A 21168-nucleotide genomic window follows, 5' to 3' on the forward strand; every position below is an offset into this window, starting at 1 on the left:
CCAGGTAACAATTATTAACATTGGGGTTAAAAATAAACAAAAGTGATTTTATTAGATATAAAAAGTGGGATTTAAGTGGTTGCAAGAAATAGCAGATAGAGCAAAGCAACTTACTATGCAAAATAAAATAAACCATCCCAGCTAAGCTTAATACTCTAAGAAATTTGTTACATGAAATGTCTTACCCTGACAATAGTTCTAATAATCTTTTCTCACAGGATGGGAAGCCTCCCAATTTGAGCTTGTTCCCTTCCCCTTTCCGGTCTCAAAAAGTTTTGAGCAATCATCTGGGTGGTAAGCGAGGGGGGCCTTGGTGCCTTTCCCAATTGTTTGGTTTCCTGCTTATAAATAGATTCTGCCCAAGGTGGGAATCCTTGTGCTTAGTTTCAACTCTTTCACACCCTCATGGAAAAGTACCACGTCCAAAATGGGTTCCAGCATCAAGTGTCCTGGTCACATGTCTTGGCAGGACCAACCATAGTCCAGGCTTAGCGGGAAAGCAAGACTATTCACAGATCATTGTCATGAGTATTGGGCTACTAACTTCCTTGAGTACTGCTAATGGCCTTCATTAGCATATCTAGATATATAAACAGGTTTATACTTCATATTTCTAATGTCAAATACAGGAATGATACATGCACACAAATAAAATACACACGTTCAGCTGATTACAAGTTTTTCAATCACACCTCTCCCTTGAGTTCTCTGCTAGAGGGTTGGGCACTATGGAATGCAGAGGCAGTGTGCTCAGAATCTTTGTTTGGCTTTTGTTACACATCCACCGAGTGTCATTAAACCCTGTGATGTCATTCATAGATGTTTTTGCAAAGTTCTGGGTTACTATTCCCCAGATACCCGAAAACTTTTCAAGGTGTAGCAATGCCCCTTCCCCCCAACACAGATAGCAATGTCTTTTACAGTGTAGGAGTGTAGGCTGTTAGCCACTAATGATATGAGGTGGTATGCCTCAGTTTCCCCTTCCACACAGTAGTGTAGGTTTGTTATGCCCTTGCTACTATACCCAGTTCGAAAAAGCATCTTTCGAAAGAGGCTTGCAGTCTAGACATAGCCCTGGATATATAAACTAGTTTATACTTCATGTTTCTAACTTCAAATATGGGAATGATACATGCACTTGAATAGAATATACATATTCAACAAATTACAAGCTTTTCAATGTCAGGTTATGTGCCACATTTTGCATAAAACATATTTGAGTTGGGCAGATTGATACTCATGTTTATTTCCCTATAGAATATGGGAGTGCAACATCACACACACCCTGCTTTTATGAAGCTCCTTCTTGGAGCTGATAAACAGAAATACATGTTGCTGAGATGCAGATGCTTTCAATCATTTCAGAAAGATCAGTAGGTTTCTGAGTCCAAATACACAGTCTTCTTGTATCCCATGCAGCCTCCCCAAGGCAGCGTTAAAGCTCATTTCTGTATCTGCTGTCTAGATTAATTCCTCTACCCCTTTGCCTACTTCAATCTCAAATCCATCTGCTTGGACAAATAAAAAGCTCTCTCCTGTTATTAGCCCATGGCTTGAGATCTACACAGGAAATCTTGCTACAGTCCCTTTACTATGTATTTTACAGTGTGTACTATCACGATTTATAGCCAAGTGGTTCATAGCAATCAGGCCAAGAATATTTTTTTCTTTAATACAAAGACATCCTAACTTACCAACCTGTCAGTCAGCCTCTTGTGTTTTAATGAGCTTTTTTCTCTTCCAAACTTAAATCACATACAGCTAAAGGTATGAAGCATATGACTGCGGCATGATCTTTCATCAACCCTTATGAAATTGCTTGGTTTCCAGGCAGCCAATATCTGGAAACTGCTTTTGGCAGGAGACTGCTGATTTGTAGGTGGATGAGAAGGGACACAAACGTAGGGATCAAGGAATCTCCATCAGTGCAAAGGTGGAGCAACCTGGCACTAGCTCTGACCTGTGTCATCTCCCTACAGTTAGAAATCCTCTTCCGTGTTGGCATGCCTTCCTTATATCTGCTTACTAATTGTCAACCAGTCCCTGGAGCAGGGTCCAGCAGAAAAAGAGGAAGCTTGGTTGGGAACACAACAACTAGGGTGAGCTGGAGTGGAGAGACAGATGAATTGATTGCTGGAAAGGGTGTTTTGTGAAAAGATGAGCAGGCAAGGTCTCAGAGGGTATGTCTACACTACCCTCCTATTTCTAAATAGGAGGGTAATGTAGGCATACCGCAATTGCAAATGAAGCCCTGGATTTGAATTTCCTGGGCTTCATTTGCATAAGCGGGGCGCCGCCATTTTTAAATCCCCGCTCGTTCGAACCCCGTGCCGCGCGGCTACACGCGGCACGAACTAGGTAGTTCGAACTAGGCTTCCTAGTTCGAACTACCGTTACTCCTCATTCCATTCCAGGAGTAACGGTAGTTCCAACTAGGAAGCCTAGTTCGAACTACCTAGTTCGTGCCGCATGTAGCCGCGCGGCACGGGGTTCGAACGAGCGGGGATTTAAAAATGGTGGCACCCCACTTATGCAAATGAAGCCCGGGAAATTCAAATCCCGGGCTTCATTTGCAAGTGCGGTATGCCTACATTATCCTGCTAGTTCGAACTAGCGGGGTAGTGTAGACATACCCAGAAGGAGGAGAGGGGGTGACACCAGCTCAGCTGGGGTCAGAGAACTGGTTAGGTGGAGAAAAAGAGACATTAAATAGGTTCAATTTCATCTTGGATATCCACCAAAGACCTAAGTGGTCTAGAGAGTAAAGCTCTACAGTTAGGCAGCCGAATGCTTTGGCGCAGGTGCAGTAAGGATGGCGCTTTCCTGCAGGCTGACAGAGCGAGAAGCAAGTCAGTGCAAGACTTCCCACAGTGGGTGCTGGCTCAGGTGCACAGAGGTGTCATTCATCTGGGTACTTGGGACAGGACTGTGCATGCTGAGTGAATGGGAGTCTGAGAGGGATATGACTTGAAGCTCTGTTTGACTACAAGAAAACCCAGAGTGTGGAGATTAAATAGCCCACAGTAATCCACTGAAAAACTAAATGAAAGAAGATGGAAGGTATAAGAAAGTAACTGGTTTCATCTATTTATTTTCATTTTAGTCTGGGAAAACAAATAATTGTGAACCCTATGATACAATGGAGAAATGTCACCGATCCACAGCCAGTGATCTGTTCCTAATTGCAATTAACATAATTGTCTCGGAACAAAGCTACATAGGTTTACATAGAGCTTGAGATGTTTTTTGCAGGTAGAAGAAATGTTATGTTATAAAGTATAGAGGTCAGGTATAATAAATGAATTCATGCATCTTTGATGATCAATGCTAGGAATGACATCATGGGGGAATAATATAAACTACCTGGGATTACAACCACCCATGCAAGTTAACTGGCTAACAGCTAACATTACACAATCCTTACCTGACATTTCAAAGAAAGAACAAATTGAGCAATTTGCTTCCTTGTTTTGAAAAAACGTTCAGATCTTTACTCCTAAAATGCAGCACGATAACTCAATCTGTCTTCTGAGTGAGCTTTCCAAAATACAACAACATAGAAGTGAATGAAATTATTTTCAGCTAGCTAGCAGAAGCAAAACTCATTTTGATGATGGCTCTGGATGCTTCACAACAGCTATTTTCTGTGACCATTTCATAAGATGAGCTTCTGATGGAGCAAAACAGTCCATGTTGTAGGCTGTGCAATGGGGAGCGTATGTTAACAAGACTGTAGTAAATACAGTAGCCTATAGCAGTGGTTCCCAATCTTTTCCAGGTGGGGACCCATTTTGACAATTCAGGAAGACTTGGTGACCCAAGGCAGTTCAAAAACGGGGGTGGGGGGGGCAGAGCCACCTGAGGAGACACTTGTCGACCCTGTTGAAATGTAATGGCAACCCATTTTTGGGTCCCAACCTTTAGGTTGGGTAACCCTGGTCTATAGAATATATGAAACGTCAGACCTTTGGCTCTAAGTGTATGTGCCTCTTCTCCCTAGGCTAAAACACCCCCAGCTCTGCTTGCCTAGGTTATAGCAAGCTCATCAGCCTGTATTTATGGCCCAGCTACAGCTGGGAGGGAGGGAACCAGAGTGCCACAGTGTCTGGCTGTGGGTTACATTTACAGCATATATATGTCACAACCTGTTCTGGAGAGCTCCTGGTCCAGAGATCCAGACAATCAAGGCAGAGACCTGCATGTCCATGGATATTCATGGACCATTTTTGGGGATAGTGGAGTGGATACCCATTCAGGGCTCTCCCCCCTGCTCCCCAGCTGCCAGGCTCAGGGGGAACACTGGGGCAGGCTCTCGGCTGCTGGCAGGGAAGGGACACAACAGGTTTCCAAGCCTTCCTGCACGAGGAGCCCAGTGCCACCCCCGCTCCGGGCCTCCCTGCCTGGTAAGCAGTGACTTGCAGAAGCCCTGGCTCCAGGTCCAGCTCGGGGACATACAGCCCACCCCCCAGGCTGTTCTATGCAGCTGGCTGGTGCAGCTGGCAGCATGCACGGAGGAGGCAGCTCATTTCTGGGACAGAAGGAGAGATCCCAGCAAAGCAGCCAGCAGCCCTGCACCAAAGGGAGAGGGCCTGGTTCTGTGGGGCTTGAGCTGGAGCTATGAGGGAACTGAAGGGCAGCACCCTGGGTAAAGGCCAGTTTCTGGGCAGCAGAGCCCACCCCATCATGGGGGTTGAAGAGGCAGGGCCTTAACGCTGTATCCCTCTGCCCCACTGTGATATGACAGAAGCTGCTGCTGCTGTTGGGTGCCACTGCTCATGAGCCCCAGCAGCACACAATGCAACATCCATTCCCTTCCTTCACCCCCTACCCTTCTCTGAAACCCTCACCAGGACCCAAGCTGCCCCTAACCCTCATTCCCTGCTCTGGCGCTTCCTGCAAGACCTCCCCCCCACCTGCACTCCCTCCCTCATCCCCTCCAGATGGCTTGCTGTGCGGATGCGGATGAAGGTAAAATCTATCTAGTAGAGAAGATGGCAGGTTGCAACCTGGAGGATGTGGGTCCACATTTTTGTATCCGCTCGGGGCTCTAAATAAGGGGATCCCCCCAAAAGGAGGATTTCCCTCATAATACTATGAGTCATTCAATATTTACAGAACATCTTTTTAGTTCCTGAGCACCACACGAAGCAGCAGGAATGGCGTTTCAGATGGATTCGTGACTCCGTGGGATTCTTAAAATGCTTCAAACACAATGCCTTGTATCACCATTACAGTTCCCCTTACAAAGTGGTTTTGTTACATCCTGACTTTTGAGGTGTTAGGAGATATCTGGGACTTCTGCAAAACTGTAGGTTTGCTAAAAAAAACCCCACACAACCACCCAGAACAGGACCAGATCTAAATGCTGCATAACAGAGATAATCAGGGTTTGGAAATGTGTCTGTTTCCTGTGTCCAGATACATAAGTGTCAGCAGAGATAACAAGGATTGACGAGGCCATGGAAATGGACCAATTTCTCCAGGTCATTACTGAGGCACATTGGCAGAACAGGGTGGAGGAGCTTGAGCTGCCATGCTACTGGGAGGGAAGAGGGAGGACTTTGCTCTCTGGGGTTGTGTCCATCCCTACAACAAATAAATACATAACGAGAGGCTGCAAGAAGACCAGTGAAGAGGAGTGAAGGGCCAGATTGTGACTAGGGCATACACAAGTGTGGGGAAGGGGTGAGAGAAGATTCAAGGAAATTTCCTCTGCTCCTTGCTTGCCCCAAGTGAAGGCTGGTCACGACCACTGCCTCTGTATTTGGGGAAGCAGGGCTGGGATTGTTCCCTCAATGCTGCACATCTCCCCAAAGGACATGGGGGAGAGGAGGAGGCAGGACCACACCAGCCTTACAGAGCAAGGCATGCATACTGCAATGGATAGGAAAAGCAAGGCTGAACCCTCCCAAAGGAGGCATATTGCCCCATTGAGCACTAGGGAGTGGTTATGCCTACCAAAGACATAATCCTTCCATGAGCTCCCCTTGGGACAAGGCACCTCTGTGCTCAGGTCAGTGCCGAGTTGGGACAACCTAGCCATCCTTACAGGCTCTGTGTCTTTCATGAGATGTGGTAAATGTAGTTACACCACTTATCCAGTGCATAAAATACAAGGTTGCGAGCAGTTGCGACATGGGTTGCCTCTTAAAAGCTCACGTGATGCATGAATCATGGATGCAAAATCATTGCTCTTGTTTTCAGGCACCTCTTGCCATCCAACTGTACAAGAAGTGTTGAGTGTCTGTGTGGCCCTTACCTGACCCCAGGAGGAGGCCACCCACTCCACGCACAGCTGCCTGTTACAGATCTGGGTGTCCACGGGGCGTTTGGCAACCTGAGTACATGCCTCGTTGGACATGGGGATGGAGCTGCCAGTAGCGGTCAACTTCTGACATGTCACACGCCGGGTCTGAACCCCTCCACCACAGCTTCGTGTACAAAGGGACCAGGATGTCACCATCCACCTGACGGGGGAAAAGCAAAAGAGTCAAGCAAGATTCTCTCTGATTTTCTCCATCCATGTGTAGAATAAAGGTTATGTTCACCAAGGCATGTGCAGATATGTACCACTAGCAGAAACAACTGCTGCCTGCTGTGGGCACTCTGCTAATTAGCTGGGCAGCATATGAATGTCCCTGGGTGGCCGCCCGAACACACAGCTTACAGGGGCAATACAGAATTATGGGGGAGAGGGGGAAATGTCAGTGTCACAGGGATCTCACAACAAGCTCCTCTGAAATTTCAGATACACGTGTGGAAACCCAGCCATGTCATCATTTTGGGCTCCATCCTGGGGGATGCTGAGCCTGTTCACCTTCTGCCAAGGTTGATGGGAGCTGCGGAAATTCAGCACCTCACAGGATCATGGGCTAGGGACTAATGTATGTTACACTTGTGAGCCTCTGCCAACAATATTGATCCCTGGCCACTATATTGGCTCCTTGGGGTCCTGGCACCTTGGATAACTTATAGCAGCTTCTAGGCTGCTCTTACTCCAAGGGACTGGGCTGGTGCACAGCCAGGCCAGGGTTGGAGAAGCACAAAGGTCATTGTATCTTTCCTTGGGGTTCAAGACTGAAGCAGAGGATCTGGACCTATGTGTACTGACTTTTAATAAACATTAAAACATCATCATGAATCATCGTCATCATGATAAATAGCTAACCACCTACTTCTAACTGGGTAACAGATTCAGTTGTTTGTTCAGAGATCAGCAGCCTTTCTGCAGTGCCTGGATAATGTGAAATAGCTAGGTGCTCCCGCTTAAGTAGTCTTCCGCTTATTACTGGCTGTTAAAACTGCTCTGTGGAATGTGTGAAGGAAGCGAGTCCCTTGGTAATCATGAACTGTGGGCCACATTCAGCCAGGAGCATTGTGGGTAATGGTGATGCTGAACACTGCTAGAACTGGCCCATGTGCCAAGCTGCTGGACGAGGAGACAAAGAGTGTTTTTTCCTAATGCAGCGATGCAATATTTACCCAGATGGTGTTTGAAGAGCGGCTGAGGGAAATGAGGGAGGGAAGTGATTATTAGTTCGAGGGGGAGATTTCTTGTCAAGTTAGGAGCTCTGCTGAGCTAGGCTTCAGACTACTTTGCTGGATTTGTGAGTTCTAGCTGGTGGCAGGGAAGTGCAGCATCTCCCCCAACCAGTAGCACTTTACAAATCAGGCAATAGGTGTCTTTCAGTTTCTTGGAGCACTGATACTCAGGTAAAGGCATCCATTATATTTTCATTAACACTCTGCTGACTGATTCCCACCATCACAGAAACAATAAAATAAATAGAGTTCTTGGCAAGAACAAAAAATACTTCTCCTCTGAGAATCATAGAGTTTGGCAAAGTTGATTCTGCAGCTTCTCTGCCCTTTGTAAAGCACAGCGCTGCATTCCAATCAACTTTTATTTCCAAACATACACTTCAGCAATTTTCTCAGGAGCCGGGAAGAGACGTGTGGGCTGCATTATAGTTTAGGAAGGGGATAAAAGGACATAAATCATTCCTGTGGAAATATTCCCATCAGCAAGTCACACTGCTCGTATTAATGAGTGCGTTTCATATTTTTTCAAGCCTCTCTTGCTTTCCGCTGCTCCTTATGAATCAGCTGGCAATCCAGAAACCATTTGCCTAAAGAGAGGTGCAGGAACACATTATAGAAAGATAATGAAATGGCAGCCTAACAGCTTCCCTAAGCCACAGTCAAAGCAAATGCCTGAAAAATTGGCAGCTCTATACTCATCAGACTCCTTTATGATTCTCAGCTCCTCTGCTGGAGTCAGAAATTGTGGCCAGATTCTAATCTCAAATATACAAGTGCAAAAGCAGTGTCACCCCGGTGAAGTTACTGGAGTCATTTTGGATTTTAACATGAAATTTGCAGCTTTGGACTATCTCTAATTTTGATTTGTTAGTTTTTGCTTTCTTACCAATGTTCCATCACATGATATAATATTAATACTGTGCCAAGTCACTAGCTGGTGCGGTTTCATACAGTTTTGCAAGCAATGTACAGTGGTTGAAGAAATGGTGCATTGTTATTTTTGGGATACAGTTTAATTTTGGGAAGCTGTTGCAGGCAGCAGGAGAAATTTACTCTTTTTTGTCTCTTTCTGTCTAAGCTCAATGCTTGGGACAGTGTGACTTCTTGGGTACTGGGCATTGGTGTTGGGGCTCAATTTCTGAGACATAGGTTTTCTTGCATGCTGTTTGTGATCATCTCTACTTAGGGGCTGGTGTACAGAGAGTATACAAAACCTGTCATGCTAAGGCTATGTGTAAACACCCCTGCTTCCCTAAATGATATTAGGTACCCTGACAGAAGCACTTTTCCATCGACATAGATGCATCTACATTGGGAGTTTTGTCAGCATAAGTATGTCAGTCAGGGGTATGATTTTTCACACCTTGCCCAACATAGATTTGCCAATGTAACTTTGCAGCATAGATCAAGTGTAAGAAACTACCTAGAATACACATCACTGATTTCCCCTGTAATGGGAAACTGACTTGCAGGGCCCTGAAATCTGCTACTGACTGGTAGAGGAACAAAAATACATATATTATGATAGTGCCCAAATGCTCCATGCAGGATCAATACTCTCTTTCTTGGGTGCTGTATAAACAAATAGAAGGGCACGGTCGTGCCTCCCCCCAACAACAGATATTTAGTCTGGAATTGACAAAGGTACATATAACTAGTGACCCAAAGAGGAAAATTCAGTCTCCTAGCCAGTCACATATAAAGAAAGTATCCATTCTTAGGTATTGATCCTCCGAGAGAAGGATCCAAAAGACCATTAGATTGTGAACTTTGCTAATTAAAAAAAAAGGATAATAAACTCCCTAAGAGAGGGAGTAGACATAATCTCTGCCATGTACTCTGAATGTTTTCCCCAATGCACTAGTATTACCTTTAATTTATCTGAGCTGAGCTTCAGTAAATTCACTCTCTGATAAAACTGGTTTCTGGACAGACCCCAAAAAAGCAAAAGATAACACATTGTCCATGGCAGAGTATTACTAAATGCTTCATAAAAGCTTATGCAATATACCACCATGCAAGGACAAACCTTGAAGGACAGTCTCTTCTGTTACATGCAATAGGCTGCAGTACTGGCTTGGGCTTCTCTATGCAGTGGGATGTGTTGACCTCAGTCCCATCCAGTAAGCACCTCAGCTGGGGTTGCTGCACTCCCTTATTACCACAGGAGGCTGAGCAAGCCATCAGTCTGTCCACTGACCACCAATATTCTGCCAAAGGCATAAGACACACAAATTAACATTTAAAAATCAGTCATAAAAGCCAATTAGTGGTAAAACAGCAGTGGTCGAAACCAAGGGGCTCCTGCTATTTTGGAGACATTTGTAAGTTAAAAGTGACTCTTGCTGAAATGCTTAGCATAGATGAATTATGTATAAGAAAAGCATGTCACTGCTTGAATCATCAGGCATTAAGCACAGACAGAGTTGGGACACTAGCCTTAGTCGTCCTTCCTGATATGGCAAGTCCTATGTTTTTGAACTCATCACTATAAGGTATGGTGAGGAAGGCCAGGTCTACGCTACCAGAGAAATTCAACCTACGACCTGTATGAGACTAGTGTAGCTGGAGTCAGCATATCTTATGTTGAATTTCTGTAATGCCTCCACTGCGGGAGATAGATGGGAGAAACTCTCTCATTGACTTCCCTTACTCTTTGCAACCTGATGGAGTACTGGGTTTGATGGTGGCACCATCAGCAGTCAACTGAATGGGTCCTTGCCAGACCCACTCAATCAAACCCTGGGAGATCAATCTCTGGAGCATCAACCTCAGGGTAAGTGAAGACAAGCCCTAAGTGATATGCAATTTCAGCAGTGGCCACTGGATGGTCCAGTAGTGAAGGTGGAAGCCCTCAATTCAGGAGACTAATTCAGTTCTTTGCTGTGTCACAGACTTTCTGTGTAACTTTGGACAAGTCATCAAGACTCTTTGTGTCTCAGTCCCCAGTCTTTAAAATGGGAATAGTAGTCCTTCCTAGTCAAAAGGGCTGGTATAGGGATAAATATATTACTGCTTGTTAGGTTCTCAGATACTGTAGGAATGGGGGTCTAAGATATATACATATCACACCAGGAAAACAGGGTCTGAAGACTCAGTCGCACACGATACATATCCCTTATGGGACAGTGCTGCAGAATTTAACAGAATTTTTTTTAAAAAAAGTTTCTACTGATTCCCATCCTGCAGAATTTAAAGGAGAACCTCTCTGATATATAAGAGTACACGACATTTAAAATAGATTAGAAAGGATTTCAATGTATATTAAATTGTATAGATTTTTAGAATAATTTCTGTGGAATGCTATATCATTTCTATAGGTGTCCTTTAAAGTAATCCCGTTAAATCCAATAAGACTTTTCCATACTAGACAATAAATAAAAATATTATTAATCCATGTCGTCAATTGTTCCTTCCATGCCTTTGCAGAAAGGCAGCAATTCACACACGACATGCATCTTAAGAATGGAAAAAGAATGCTTAGTGCGCCACATCCTGAGCTGGTATAAATCATTGAAGGCAATGGAATTACACAGATTTACACCACCTGATGATGTCAGCTAGTGATGGGCTCAAACTGGAAAATTTGGAGTCAGGTTTCAGACGCCAATAGATTATGGTATTTGAATTTGAGCTTTAGGTTTGGTTCTATTTCTAATTTTTGGTATGAGACAGTTCTCCCACACACATTAATCACAGGATGAATGTAAAGGACTTTGAAGATGCAGCTTCATTTACTGAAAGCATAATATGCTAATTAATACTACTCTAGGAAAATGTACCTAAATATAGAAAAGAAACCAACATTCTTGATTTTCATTGTGCATTTGCGTTATCATGAATTCCTTGAGGCAAACATCTCAAAAGAAAAACACTTCGTAATTTTGATGCCTTGGGTCCTACAGATGCTATTGGTATCACGAGACATAATTGCAGGGGCACAAAAATATTTTATTATTTCCTTTGAAAAACCTATTCTTAAAACTTTAACATCAAAGCTTAAATTTAATGGAAATATGAACCTTTAAAGTAGTCTTTTTAAGAGGAAATCAAATACATGAATCACATATTAAAAGACCAACTAGTAAGATTAAACAATTTTCTTTGTTAGCACCTTGAAGGGATGTTGCGAAAATAAAATTAATTTATATTAAAAAGGCCATAACTTGTGTTAATAGCAAAAGACTTGGACCAGTGTTTCTCAATTGGTGGGCCATAGGCACTGGTGGGAAGATCATGATATGCTAAAAATATTATTACAATTTAAAGGAAAGTCACTTCCCTACTCCTACACACCGCTAAGGTCAAGGTCAAGGTCAAGGTCAAGGTCAAGGTCAAGTATTCTGCAAACTTATTAAAAAAATAAATAAACCACAAACAAATTATGTGGCTTGATCATTTTTCTCTTTGGCATATACTTCACTCTTACTATTATCTCAAATATGAGATAGTAGCAAAATTTTTGGACTTCAGATAGGGTGCTCAGGCTGAAAAGGTTGAGAAACCCTGTAATTAGATTATTCAAATTGGTGGCTTCTAATTTTGGAGGCCCATCCTCTGATGCTTACGTCCTGACTTTTAGATATACTGAAAATGCAAAAGTGCAGCTTAAATCAGAGTGATCTGTAGGTGCTCAACAAACCTGAAAATCAGGTCCATGGCACTTGGGCCTCTGACAATCAAGATACGCAGAATTACTGGATAAACATGCAAATTCTCCCTTAGGCTACATCTGCACTATAATGGGCTCACTATTCTGATGTCCCAGTAAACCTCATTGCATGAGGATTAAGGGACATTTCAGAATAGAATTTTGAAATATGCTATTTTGCATTACTTGGAAATAAGCTATGCAAATTGTGTAACTTATTTCGAAGTAAGGGTGCTGTGTAGACACACTCTTAGTGGCCAAGACACCAAAACTTCTCTTGGACGCTGTTTCTTGTGGCCCCAGTGTAAAGGAATCCAGAATGATAAGTTACCTAGTTGATGAGCTAGGTTAACAGCACCATTCTGGCCACGCCAAGATCTTATAAAGGCAGCAAGACAGTATTATTTTACCTCGGATTGTCAGAGATGTTTTTTGCATAAGTGACCCAGCTTCATTCTGAGCCAGGCAGCTGAATTCACCCTGATAATCAGCACTGATATTTAGCAGCTGAAGAATCTGACCACCTGCCAGGATGTTATGTCTCATGCTGATGGGTTGACCTGCATAAAACCAAGTGATGTTTGGAGTTGGATGACCATCCACTGGGCAACCTAGAAAACAATGAAGAGAAATGATAAGCCTGCTACTAGCAAAAGGAGAGTAAAATCTTCCAGGAGATACCTCCAGCAGAACAAGATTCTTTGTAATCAATACAATTAGGAAAAAAGGTGCTGTTTTGATTTTTCATCTTTCTTGCAATAATTAAAGATCTAAGAGACATTTTATAACAGGTGCCTTCTTATTAACAGAAAAAAAGTTTCTTAATGGTCAATAGTACTTGGCATTTCCATAGCATTTTTCACATGAAGTTTTTAAATTCACCAATACAAAGCCAAGTGACTAATTCATGTGAAGCCTTGCATCCTCTGGTGGAATAGGGCAATATTATTTCCCTTTTAGTGACAGGGAAACTGAAGCATAGTGAAGATAAGTAACATGTCTTTAGCAGAGACAGAAAAAGAACCCACATCTTTTGATGGCTAATCCTGTGCTTTAAACCACATGACCATCTTTTCATGTGTGATTTAATGGAAAGAGACAGCATCTGTAACAAGAGCAGGCATGTATATGTGTGCATAGGTGTGTATGTGTCTATAAACACACAAACAAAATTGCTAGAAGAACATTACAGTTGCCAAGTCAAACATTCAGAAACTAAGAAATGCCAGAATTAAAGGTATCAATACATTTCCTAACTTTTCAGTGTTTGCAGTGTTTATGTTTATGCACGATATAAACACGCCCATAGTTCATCCCTTACACAAGGGCCACGCCGTTGCCAAATTTCAGGTCCTTGCTCCAAATATGGGGGAGCTAGCTTATTTCAAAGCAGGAGTCACCAGAACTTTTTTTAAACATTGAACAATATATTTTTCTCCCCAAACTCATACTTATAAGTGGCTGAACCGTTTTGGCTGACACTTACCCTGACCTCCCTGCCCCCCAATCAGCCTTTTGTAAACATCCAGGATCAGAAATTTTAGTCTAAGTGAATGAAGTTTACCAAAGTTATAAGAAACTAAAAACAGGGTCTTATAATGGGAAGTGCTGGGAAATCTTATTATTAGGCAGGACTACTAACTACCCCACATATAACAATCAAACTATATATAGTTTTTAGGTGATTACAATATAGTCTCTTAAAATAAACATATAAACATGCATTTAATTCAGTTTTATTGTATACATCTGCACAATCAACTGCCATATTTTACAATGAGAACATAGAAAAATAATCCAAACACAAGCAAATATAAAGGGAACTGAAATTAACTACAAAGTGTCATTTCTTTTGAAAAATTTTGTGCCAAATTAATTACTGCTCTTCCCATCACTGCTTATTTTATTTGCAGCAGCTATTTCTTCTTTCAAATCTCTATTTAAAATAGATATACAGGAATAGCTATGGGAATAGCTAGTAGCTAATAATAAAGGGAAAAAAAAATCAAAACCTTATTTTTTCCGTATGTGTTACCAATGAATAATTAGGATTTCCCTCCCACTTCTAATGAAAAAACCTTGCCTGTACCTCTGAGGCTCATATGTAATGGATATTTGTATATGCAAAATGAGCATCAGTCACTCTTCATCCTATACATATCCACTTGGACAGATACATAAACTATTGGATAATATGTTAGGCATATTTAGTGAGAACTAGACTACAGGCAGTCCCCGAGTTACGCGGATCCCACTTACGTCGGATCCGCAGTTACGAACGGGGATTTTCTCGCCCCGGAGGACTGGAGTGGCGGGCAGCTAGTGCCCCCCCCCCCAGCAGACCAGGGAGACGTGGAGCAAAGCCCAGGGCCTGTGGTAGAGCAGGTGGGGCACTGCCGGTTGGTCCCGCAGCACCGCTCCTTGGTGCTACTGGACCAACCCGGCAGCACCCCAGCTGCTCTGCCCCAGGAGTCCTGATTCAGCCGCTGCTGATCAGTTTCAGCAGCGGCTGAATCAGGATGCTTGGGGCAGAGCAGCTGGGGTGCTGCTGGGTTGGTCCAGTAGCGCCGAGGAGCGGCTGCGCTACTGGACCAACCCAGCAGCACCCGAGCTGCTCTGCCCCAGGCGTCCCCAAGTCAGGCGCTGCTGAAACTGACCAGCGGCTGACTACAGGAAGCCCGAGGCAGAGTTGCTCTGCCCCGGGCTTCCTGGAATCAGCTGCTGATCAGTTTCAGCAGCAGCTGACTTGGGGACGCCTGCGGTTCTTAAGTTGAATCTGTATGTAAGTCGGAACTGGCGTCCAGATTCAGCCGCTGTTGAAACTGATCAGTTTCAGCAGCGGCTGAATCTGGATGCCAGTTCTGACTTATGTACAGATTCAGCTTAAGAACAAACCTACAGTCCCTATCTTGTACGTAACCTGGGGACTGCCTGTATAATGAAAAAATATGTTCCCAAAATATCCCTTTCCCCCACTCTACCCAGCAATACTATTAATGCCATTTAATGAAGATTGCTATCTCCTATTTTCCATTTCCTCCCTTATATGTGATTGGTGACTCTTTTATCCTGCCAGTGTTAAACACTTGCACCAAACATGGGATAAACAGTACATAAGTGAAAAGCTGTCTTCATCTTTCGTCTGTGCTGTTACTAAGAGGTGTTGGTATAGCATGACTCTTATGGAGGGGAACAGTATTTGGCAATGTTTCATGCCTAGAGAGAGCTCTGGCAGTAGAAGTCCCTTCTCTACCAGCCCTTCTTAACCAGTGAAAGAAAATATTGCTTTTAGGCCTCCTCTTCCAGGTCCACTGTGACTCTAAATTGATCTAAAGCCAGGTATGATTCACAGATGTGTGAAATATTTTCTCTCCTTTTTTGGAGTTGCAAACAAAAATGTAAGATGAATTATACATTTTTGTGGTTGGTGGAACACCAGGGAACACCAGAACAAGGGCTGGGCCAGTGGGAGATCAAGATTCTACTACAATGCTAATGATTGCAAGGGAGGAAAGAATAAATTAATACTCCTGGCCAAATCCTGCTCATTGCATAGCTGTAACTGAAGAACAAATCTGCGCCAGCAGTGCTAAAGCTAAGGAAACAAATCACAGACCAGACATAACTCCACTTTGTCACTTGTACACCAGAAGCAAAGAAACAAATCAAGCCACAGTGCAATTGTTCACTGGACACAGTTTATTACTGAATGTGAATACAGAACTCCTTTTACAAGCCTGTTGCAATAATCCAGCAGAGCCCAGTGGAAAGCAGTGGTGAGAATGCCAGATGTGAGCCCGATGATCATTCGGAAAAAATTAATGAGTACTTTCTTTAAAAATTAGAAAGTGTTCTTAAGCTTCTGTGTCCGATTAACAAACAGTTCTTTGGGATTCTTCTCCACCTAATGTTAGTGTCCAGCAGCTCTTTCTAACAGTTATTAGAGAGTTGCCCAAAGAACAGAGTTCGAATGCAGATGTGGGAGAAGGGGCCCCCTTTGGATTTTGTATTCCACATTGGGTCTAATAATAACACCGAGCCTTTATTTAGCTGTTTTCATCCACAGAGCTTAAAGTGTTTGACAAAGGAAGGTAAGTATCACACATTTCCACTTATCAATAAAGAGAGGCATTGGGAGGTGAAATGACTTGCCCAAGGTTATACAGCAGGTCAGTTGGAATCAAACCCAGGCCTTTTGAATCCCACTCCAGTGCTCTCTTCACTGGATTACGTTTCCTATTACAGAGACAGGCCAAAGTGGTTACGTTTTAGCCATAAGTATACAGGAAACCATGGGAATGTTTGGATCTATGGCTAATGTGGAGCTTCAGTCCAGCTCTCAGAAAGCTGGGAATGGATGACAGGGCAGGGATCACTTGATGATAACCAGTTCTGTTCATTCCTGCTAGTGCACATGGCACCAGCCACTGTCAGAAGACAGAATATTGGGCTAGATGTACTACTATGGACCCGGTATGGCCATTCTTATCTTCTATTATACATAACAGTCAACAAAGTGAGATGTCTGCATTACATTAGAGCTTTTTTAGCCAGCCAAGGCAATTGAAAGCTGAAAGCAGGAAATATTCCAATTCGCACCTGCACTGCAGGGTACCTGAAAGCATTTTAATGTAGCTTGTTCACAGTTAATATAGTCATCCTTGCTAACCAGAGTGCACAACTCCCTGTCCCTGAAGCTCCCAGGTACTGTTCTATGCATAAAACTTATGCTGGCATAGCTATGACACTCAGGAGTGGGGAAAAACCCACCCCTGATCAACATAGCTATGCCACTACACCACGAGCTATGCCGATAGAGCTACACTACTACGCTGGGAACTATGCTGATAGAGCTACACCACTGGAGCTATGCCAACAGAGCTACATCTCTACGCCAGGGGCTATGCTGACAGAACTACACCACTATGCTGGGAGTTATGCCGATAGAGCTACACCACGGGAGCTATGCCAACCAGGGGCGTAGAGAGGGTGTTTTGCACCTGGGGGCAAAGGCAAAATGTACACCCCCCCCCCATTGTCATGAGGTGAGGACCTGAACCTGGTGCCCAGCTGAGCCCGACCCTGGGAGGAGGGGGGCGGAGCTTGTACCACATCTTTCCCCATCCCCTCCAGTTTGGGGCTGGGCCCCCACACACACTAACTCACTGGCAGAGATGGAGGAGGGTCAGGCTAGGGCAGAGATTGGTGGGAAGCAGACTCCAGGCAGCGGCAGAGGAGGAGCAGGTGAGCCAAGGGATGACAGGGGGAACAGAGGAGGACTAAATTTTGGTATTACAGAAACCTGGTGGGATGGGACGCATGATTGGAATGTTGGTATGGAAGGGTACGGCTTGCTCAGGAAGGACAGACAGGGAAAAAAGGGAGGAGGGGTTGCTTTGTATATTAAAAATGTACACACTTGGACTGAAGTGGAGATTAACGTAGGAGATAGCTGTGTAGAGAGTCTCTGGGTTAAGCTAAAAGGGGTAAAAAACGAGGGTGATATCATGCTAGGAGTCTACTACAGGCCACCTAGCCAGGTGGAAGAGGTGGATGAGGTCTTTTTTAAACAATTAACAAAACTATCCAAAGCCCAAGATTTGGTGGTGATGGGGGACTTCAACTATCCAGACATATGTTGGGAAATGAACACAGCGAGGCACAGGCTATCCAATAAGTTTCTGGACTGCATTGGAGACAACTTTCTGTTTCAGAAGGTTGAAAAAGCTACCAGAGGAGAAGTTGTTCTGGATTTGGTTTTAACAAATAGGGAGGAAATAGTTGAGAACTTGAAAGTGGAAGACAGTATAGGGGACAGTGATCACGAAATAATAGAGTTCATGATCTTAAGGAAAGGTAGAAGGGAGACCAGCACAATTGAGGTAATGGATTTCAGGAAGGCAGATTTTGATAAGCTCAGAGAACTTGTAGGTAAGGTCCCATGGGAAGCAAGACTGAAGGGAAAAACAACTGAGGAGAGTTGGAAGTATTTCAAAGGGACGTTGTTAAGGGCCCAAAAGCAAACAATTCCGCTGTGTAGGAAAGATAGAAAATATGGCAAAAGACCAGCTTGGCTTAACAAGGACATCTTGCATGATCTCAAAATAAAAAAGGAGTCATATAAAAAGTGGAAACTAGGACAACTAACAAAGGATGAATATAGGCAAGCAACACGGGAATGCAGGGGCAAGATTAGAAAGGCAAAGGCCCAAAATGAGATCAAACTAGCTACAGGCATAAAGGGAAACAAGAAGACCTTTTATAAATACATTAAAAGGAAGAGGAAGACCAAGGACAGGGTAGGCCCACTGCTTAGTGAGGAGGGAGAAGCAGTAACAGGGAACTTGGAAATGGCGGAGATGCTCAATGACTTCTTTGTTTCGGTCTTCACCGAGAAGTCTGGAGGTGTGCCTAACGTAGTGAATACAAGCAGAGAGAGGGTAAGTTTAGAAGATAGGATACACAAAGAACAAGTTAAAAATCACTTAGGAAAGTTAGATGTCAGCAAGTCACCAGGTCCTGATGAAATGCATCCCAGGATACTCAAGGAGCTGATAGAGGAGGTATCTGAGCCTTTAGCTATGATTTTTGAAAAATCATGGCAGACAGGGGAGATTCCAGAAGACTGGAAAAGGGCCAATATTGTGCCCATCTATAAAAAGGGGAATAAGAACAACCCAGGAAACTACAGACCGGTCAGTTTAACGTCTGTCCCAGGGAAGATAATGGAGCAGGTAATTACGGAAATCATATGCAAACACTTGGAAGGTAATAAAGTGATAGGGAATAGCCAGCATGGGTTTGTGAAGAACAAGTCATGCCAAACTAATCTGATAGCTTTCTTTGATAAGATAACGAGCCTTGTGGATAAGGGAGAAGCGGTGGATGTCATATACCTAGACTTTAGTAAGGCATTTGATACGGTCTCGCATGATATTCTTATTGATAAACTAGGCAAATATAACTTAGATAGGGCCACGATAAGGTGGGTGCATAATTGGCTGGATAACCGTAGTCAGAGAGTTGTTGTTAACGGTTCTAAATCCTGCTGGAAAGGGATAACAAGTGGAGTTCCTCAAGGGTCTGTTTTGGGACCCGTACTGTTCAATATCTTCATCAATGATGTAGATATTGGGATAGAGAGTACGCTTATTAAGTTTGCAGATGATACCAAACTGGGTGGGGTTGCGACTTCTTTGGAGGATAGGGACATAATTCAAAATGACCTTAGCAAGTTAGAGAAATGGTCAGAGGTAAACAGGATGAGGTTTAATAAAGAGAAATGCAAAGTGCTCCACTTAGGAAGGAACAATCAGTTCCATACATACAAGATGGGAAGCGACTGTCTAGGAAGGAGCATGGCGGAAAGGGATCTAGGGGTCATAGTGGACCACAAGTTGAATATGAGTCAACAGTGTGATGCTGTTGCAAAAAAAGCAAATATGATTCTAGGTTGTATCAACAGGTGTGTTGTAAGCAAAACTCGTGAAGTCATTCTGCCGCTCTACTCTGCACTAGTTAGGCCTCAGCTGGAGTACTGTGTCCAGTTCTGGGCGCCACATTTCAAGAAAGATGTGGAGAAATTGGAAAGGGTACAGAGAAGAGCGACAAGAATGATTAAAGGTTTAGAGAACATGACCTATGAAGCCAGGCTTCATGAACTGGGCTTGTTTAGTTTGGAAAAAAGAAGATTAAGGGGGGACATGATAGCGGTTTTCAAATATCTAAAAGGGTGTCACAAGGAGGAAGGAGAAAATTTGTTCCTCTTGGTTTCTGAGGACAGGACAAGGAGTAATGGGCTTAAAGTGCAGCAGGGGAGGTTTAGATTGGACATTAGGAAAAAATTCCTAACTGTCAGGGTGGTCAAATATTGGAATAAATTGCCAAGGGAGGTGGTGGAATCTCCCTCTCTGGAGATATTTAAGAACAGGTTAGATAGACATCTGTCAGGGATGGTGTAGACGGATCTTAGTCCTGCCTTGAGGGCGGGGGGCTGGACTCGATGACCTCTTGAGGTCCCTTCCAGTCCTATGATTCTATGATTCTAAATTGGCGCCCCTTTATTGTGGTGCCCGGGGGCAACCACCCCCTCCTTGCTGACCCTTCGCTATGCCACTGATGCCAACAGAACTACAATACTATACTAGGGGCCATGCCAACAGAACTACACCACTACGCCAGTAGCTATGCTGACAGAGCTACACCATTACACTGGGAGCTATGCCGATAGAGCTACACCACTGGTGATATGCCAACAGAGCTACACCACTACGCTGGGGGCTATGGCGACAGAACTACACCACTACGCTGAGGGCTATGCTGATAGAGCTCTACCACTATGCCGGGGGCTATGCCAACAACGTGTCTAGATGCAGTCTAAACCTCTTTCTGTGTCTTCATCAAATAGATAAAGAAAAACTCCCAAAAGAATTCTGTAAGGCTTTATTAATATTTATAACATGCGCTGATGTCCTCAAAAGAAAGGAGCTGTAAAGTGAAAATATCATTATTTTCCCCTAACAGTACGACACATTAAAATCAGGCAGATTTAGCATGAATTAGTTTTAGCAGAGTAAACCAGTATTTTTAGCATTTCTTAATATATGCCAACACACCAGCCGACAAGAAAAAAATCCTGGAGCGTGAGGCCTGATACTTCCCAGGCTGTGGCCTTGATACAAGGGCCAAGAAAGTACAAGAGTCACAGGGGAAGTGGCCCAGGGAGTGAACAAGGCTGCTGCCAGAGGGTCCTTGGATCAGGACCCTGAGTAGAGGGTGGGCCCGGTTCCCCCTTTCCCCCCTTGTACTCTACCTAGCAACACAGAATAGTGGCTTTTATAGACTGTGGCTTGCCCTTGAGTGAGGTATGGGGCTAGTCTGGGGCTGCAGTTGGCCCTGGTGCCAGGTGCCAGATTGAGGACTGCTGATACCCCAAAAGGGGGCAAGAGACCGGAGTGATGGGCAATGCCAAAGGG

At 43.9% G+C, this 21168-nt stretch overlaps 1 protein-coding gene across 12 annotated transcripts in view; it reads right to left on the reverse strand.

The window, feature by feature from the left end:
* The window catches only part of ADAMTSL1 (ADAMTS like 1), a 708340-nt gene that overhangs the window by 7428 nt on the left and 679744 nt on the right, over nt 1–21168 (reverse strand). For all 12 annotated transcript variants that reach the window (XR_012904618.2, XM_089779187.1, XM_075931513.2 and 9 more), the window contains 3 exons: nt 12604–12804; nt 9572–9752; nt 6260–6467 (listed from right to left, as the gene is read on the reverse strand). Coding sequence is in view for 11 of the 12 variants with exons in the window: in XM_089779187.1 (XP_089635313.1) it covers nt 6260–6467; nt 9572–9752; nt 12604–12804 (590 nt within the window). In the remaining variant the exon portion in view is untranslated. The remainder of the gene's footprint in view (nt 1–6259; nt 6468–9571; nt 9753–12603; nt 12805–21168) is intronic.

Source organism: Pelodiscus sinensis, chromosome 6, assembly GCF_052426305.1.
Source record: "Pelodiscus sinensis isolate ZL-2025 chromosome 6, ASM5242630v1, whole genome shotgun sequence".
Taxonomy (NCBI): Eukaryota; Metazoa; Chordata; order Testudines; family Trionychidae; genus Pelodiscus; species Pelodiscus sinensis.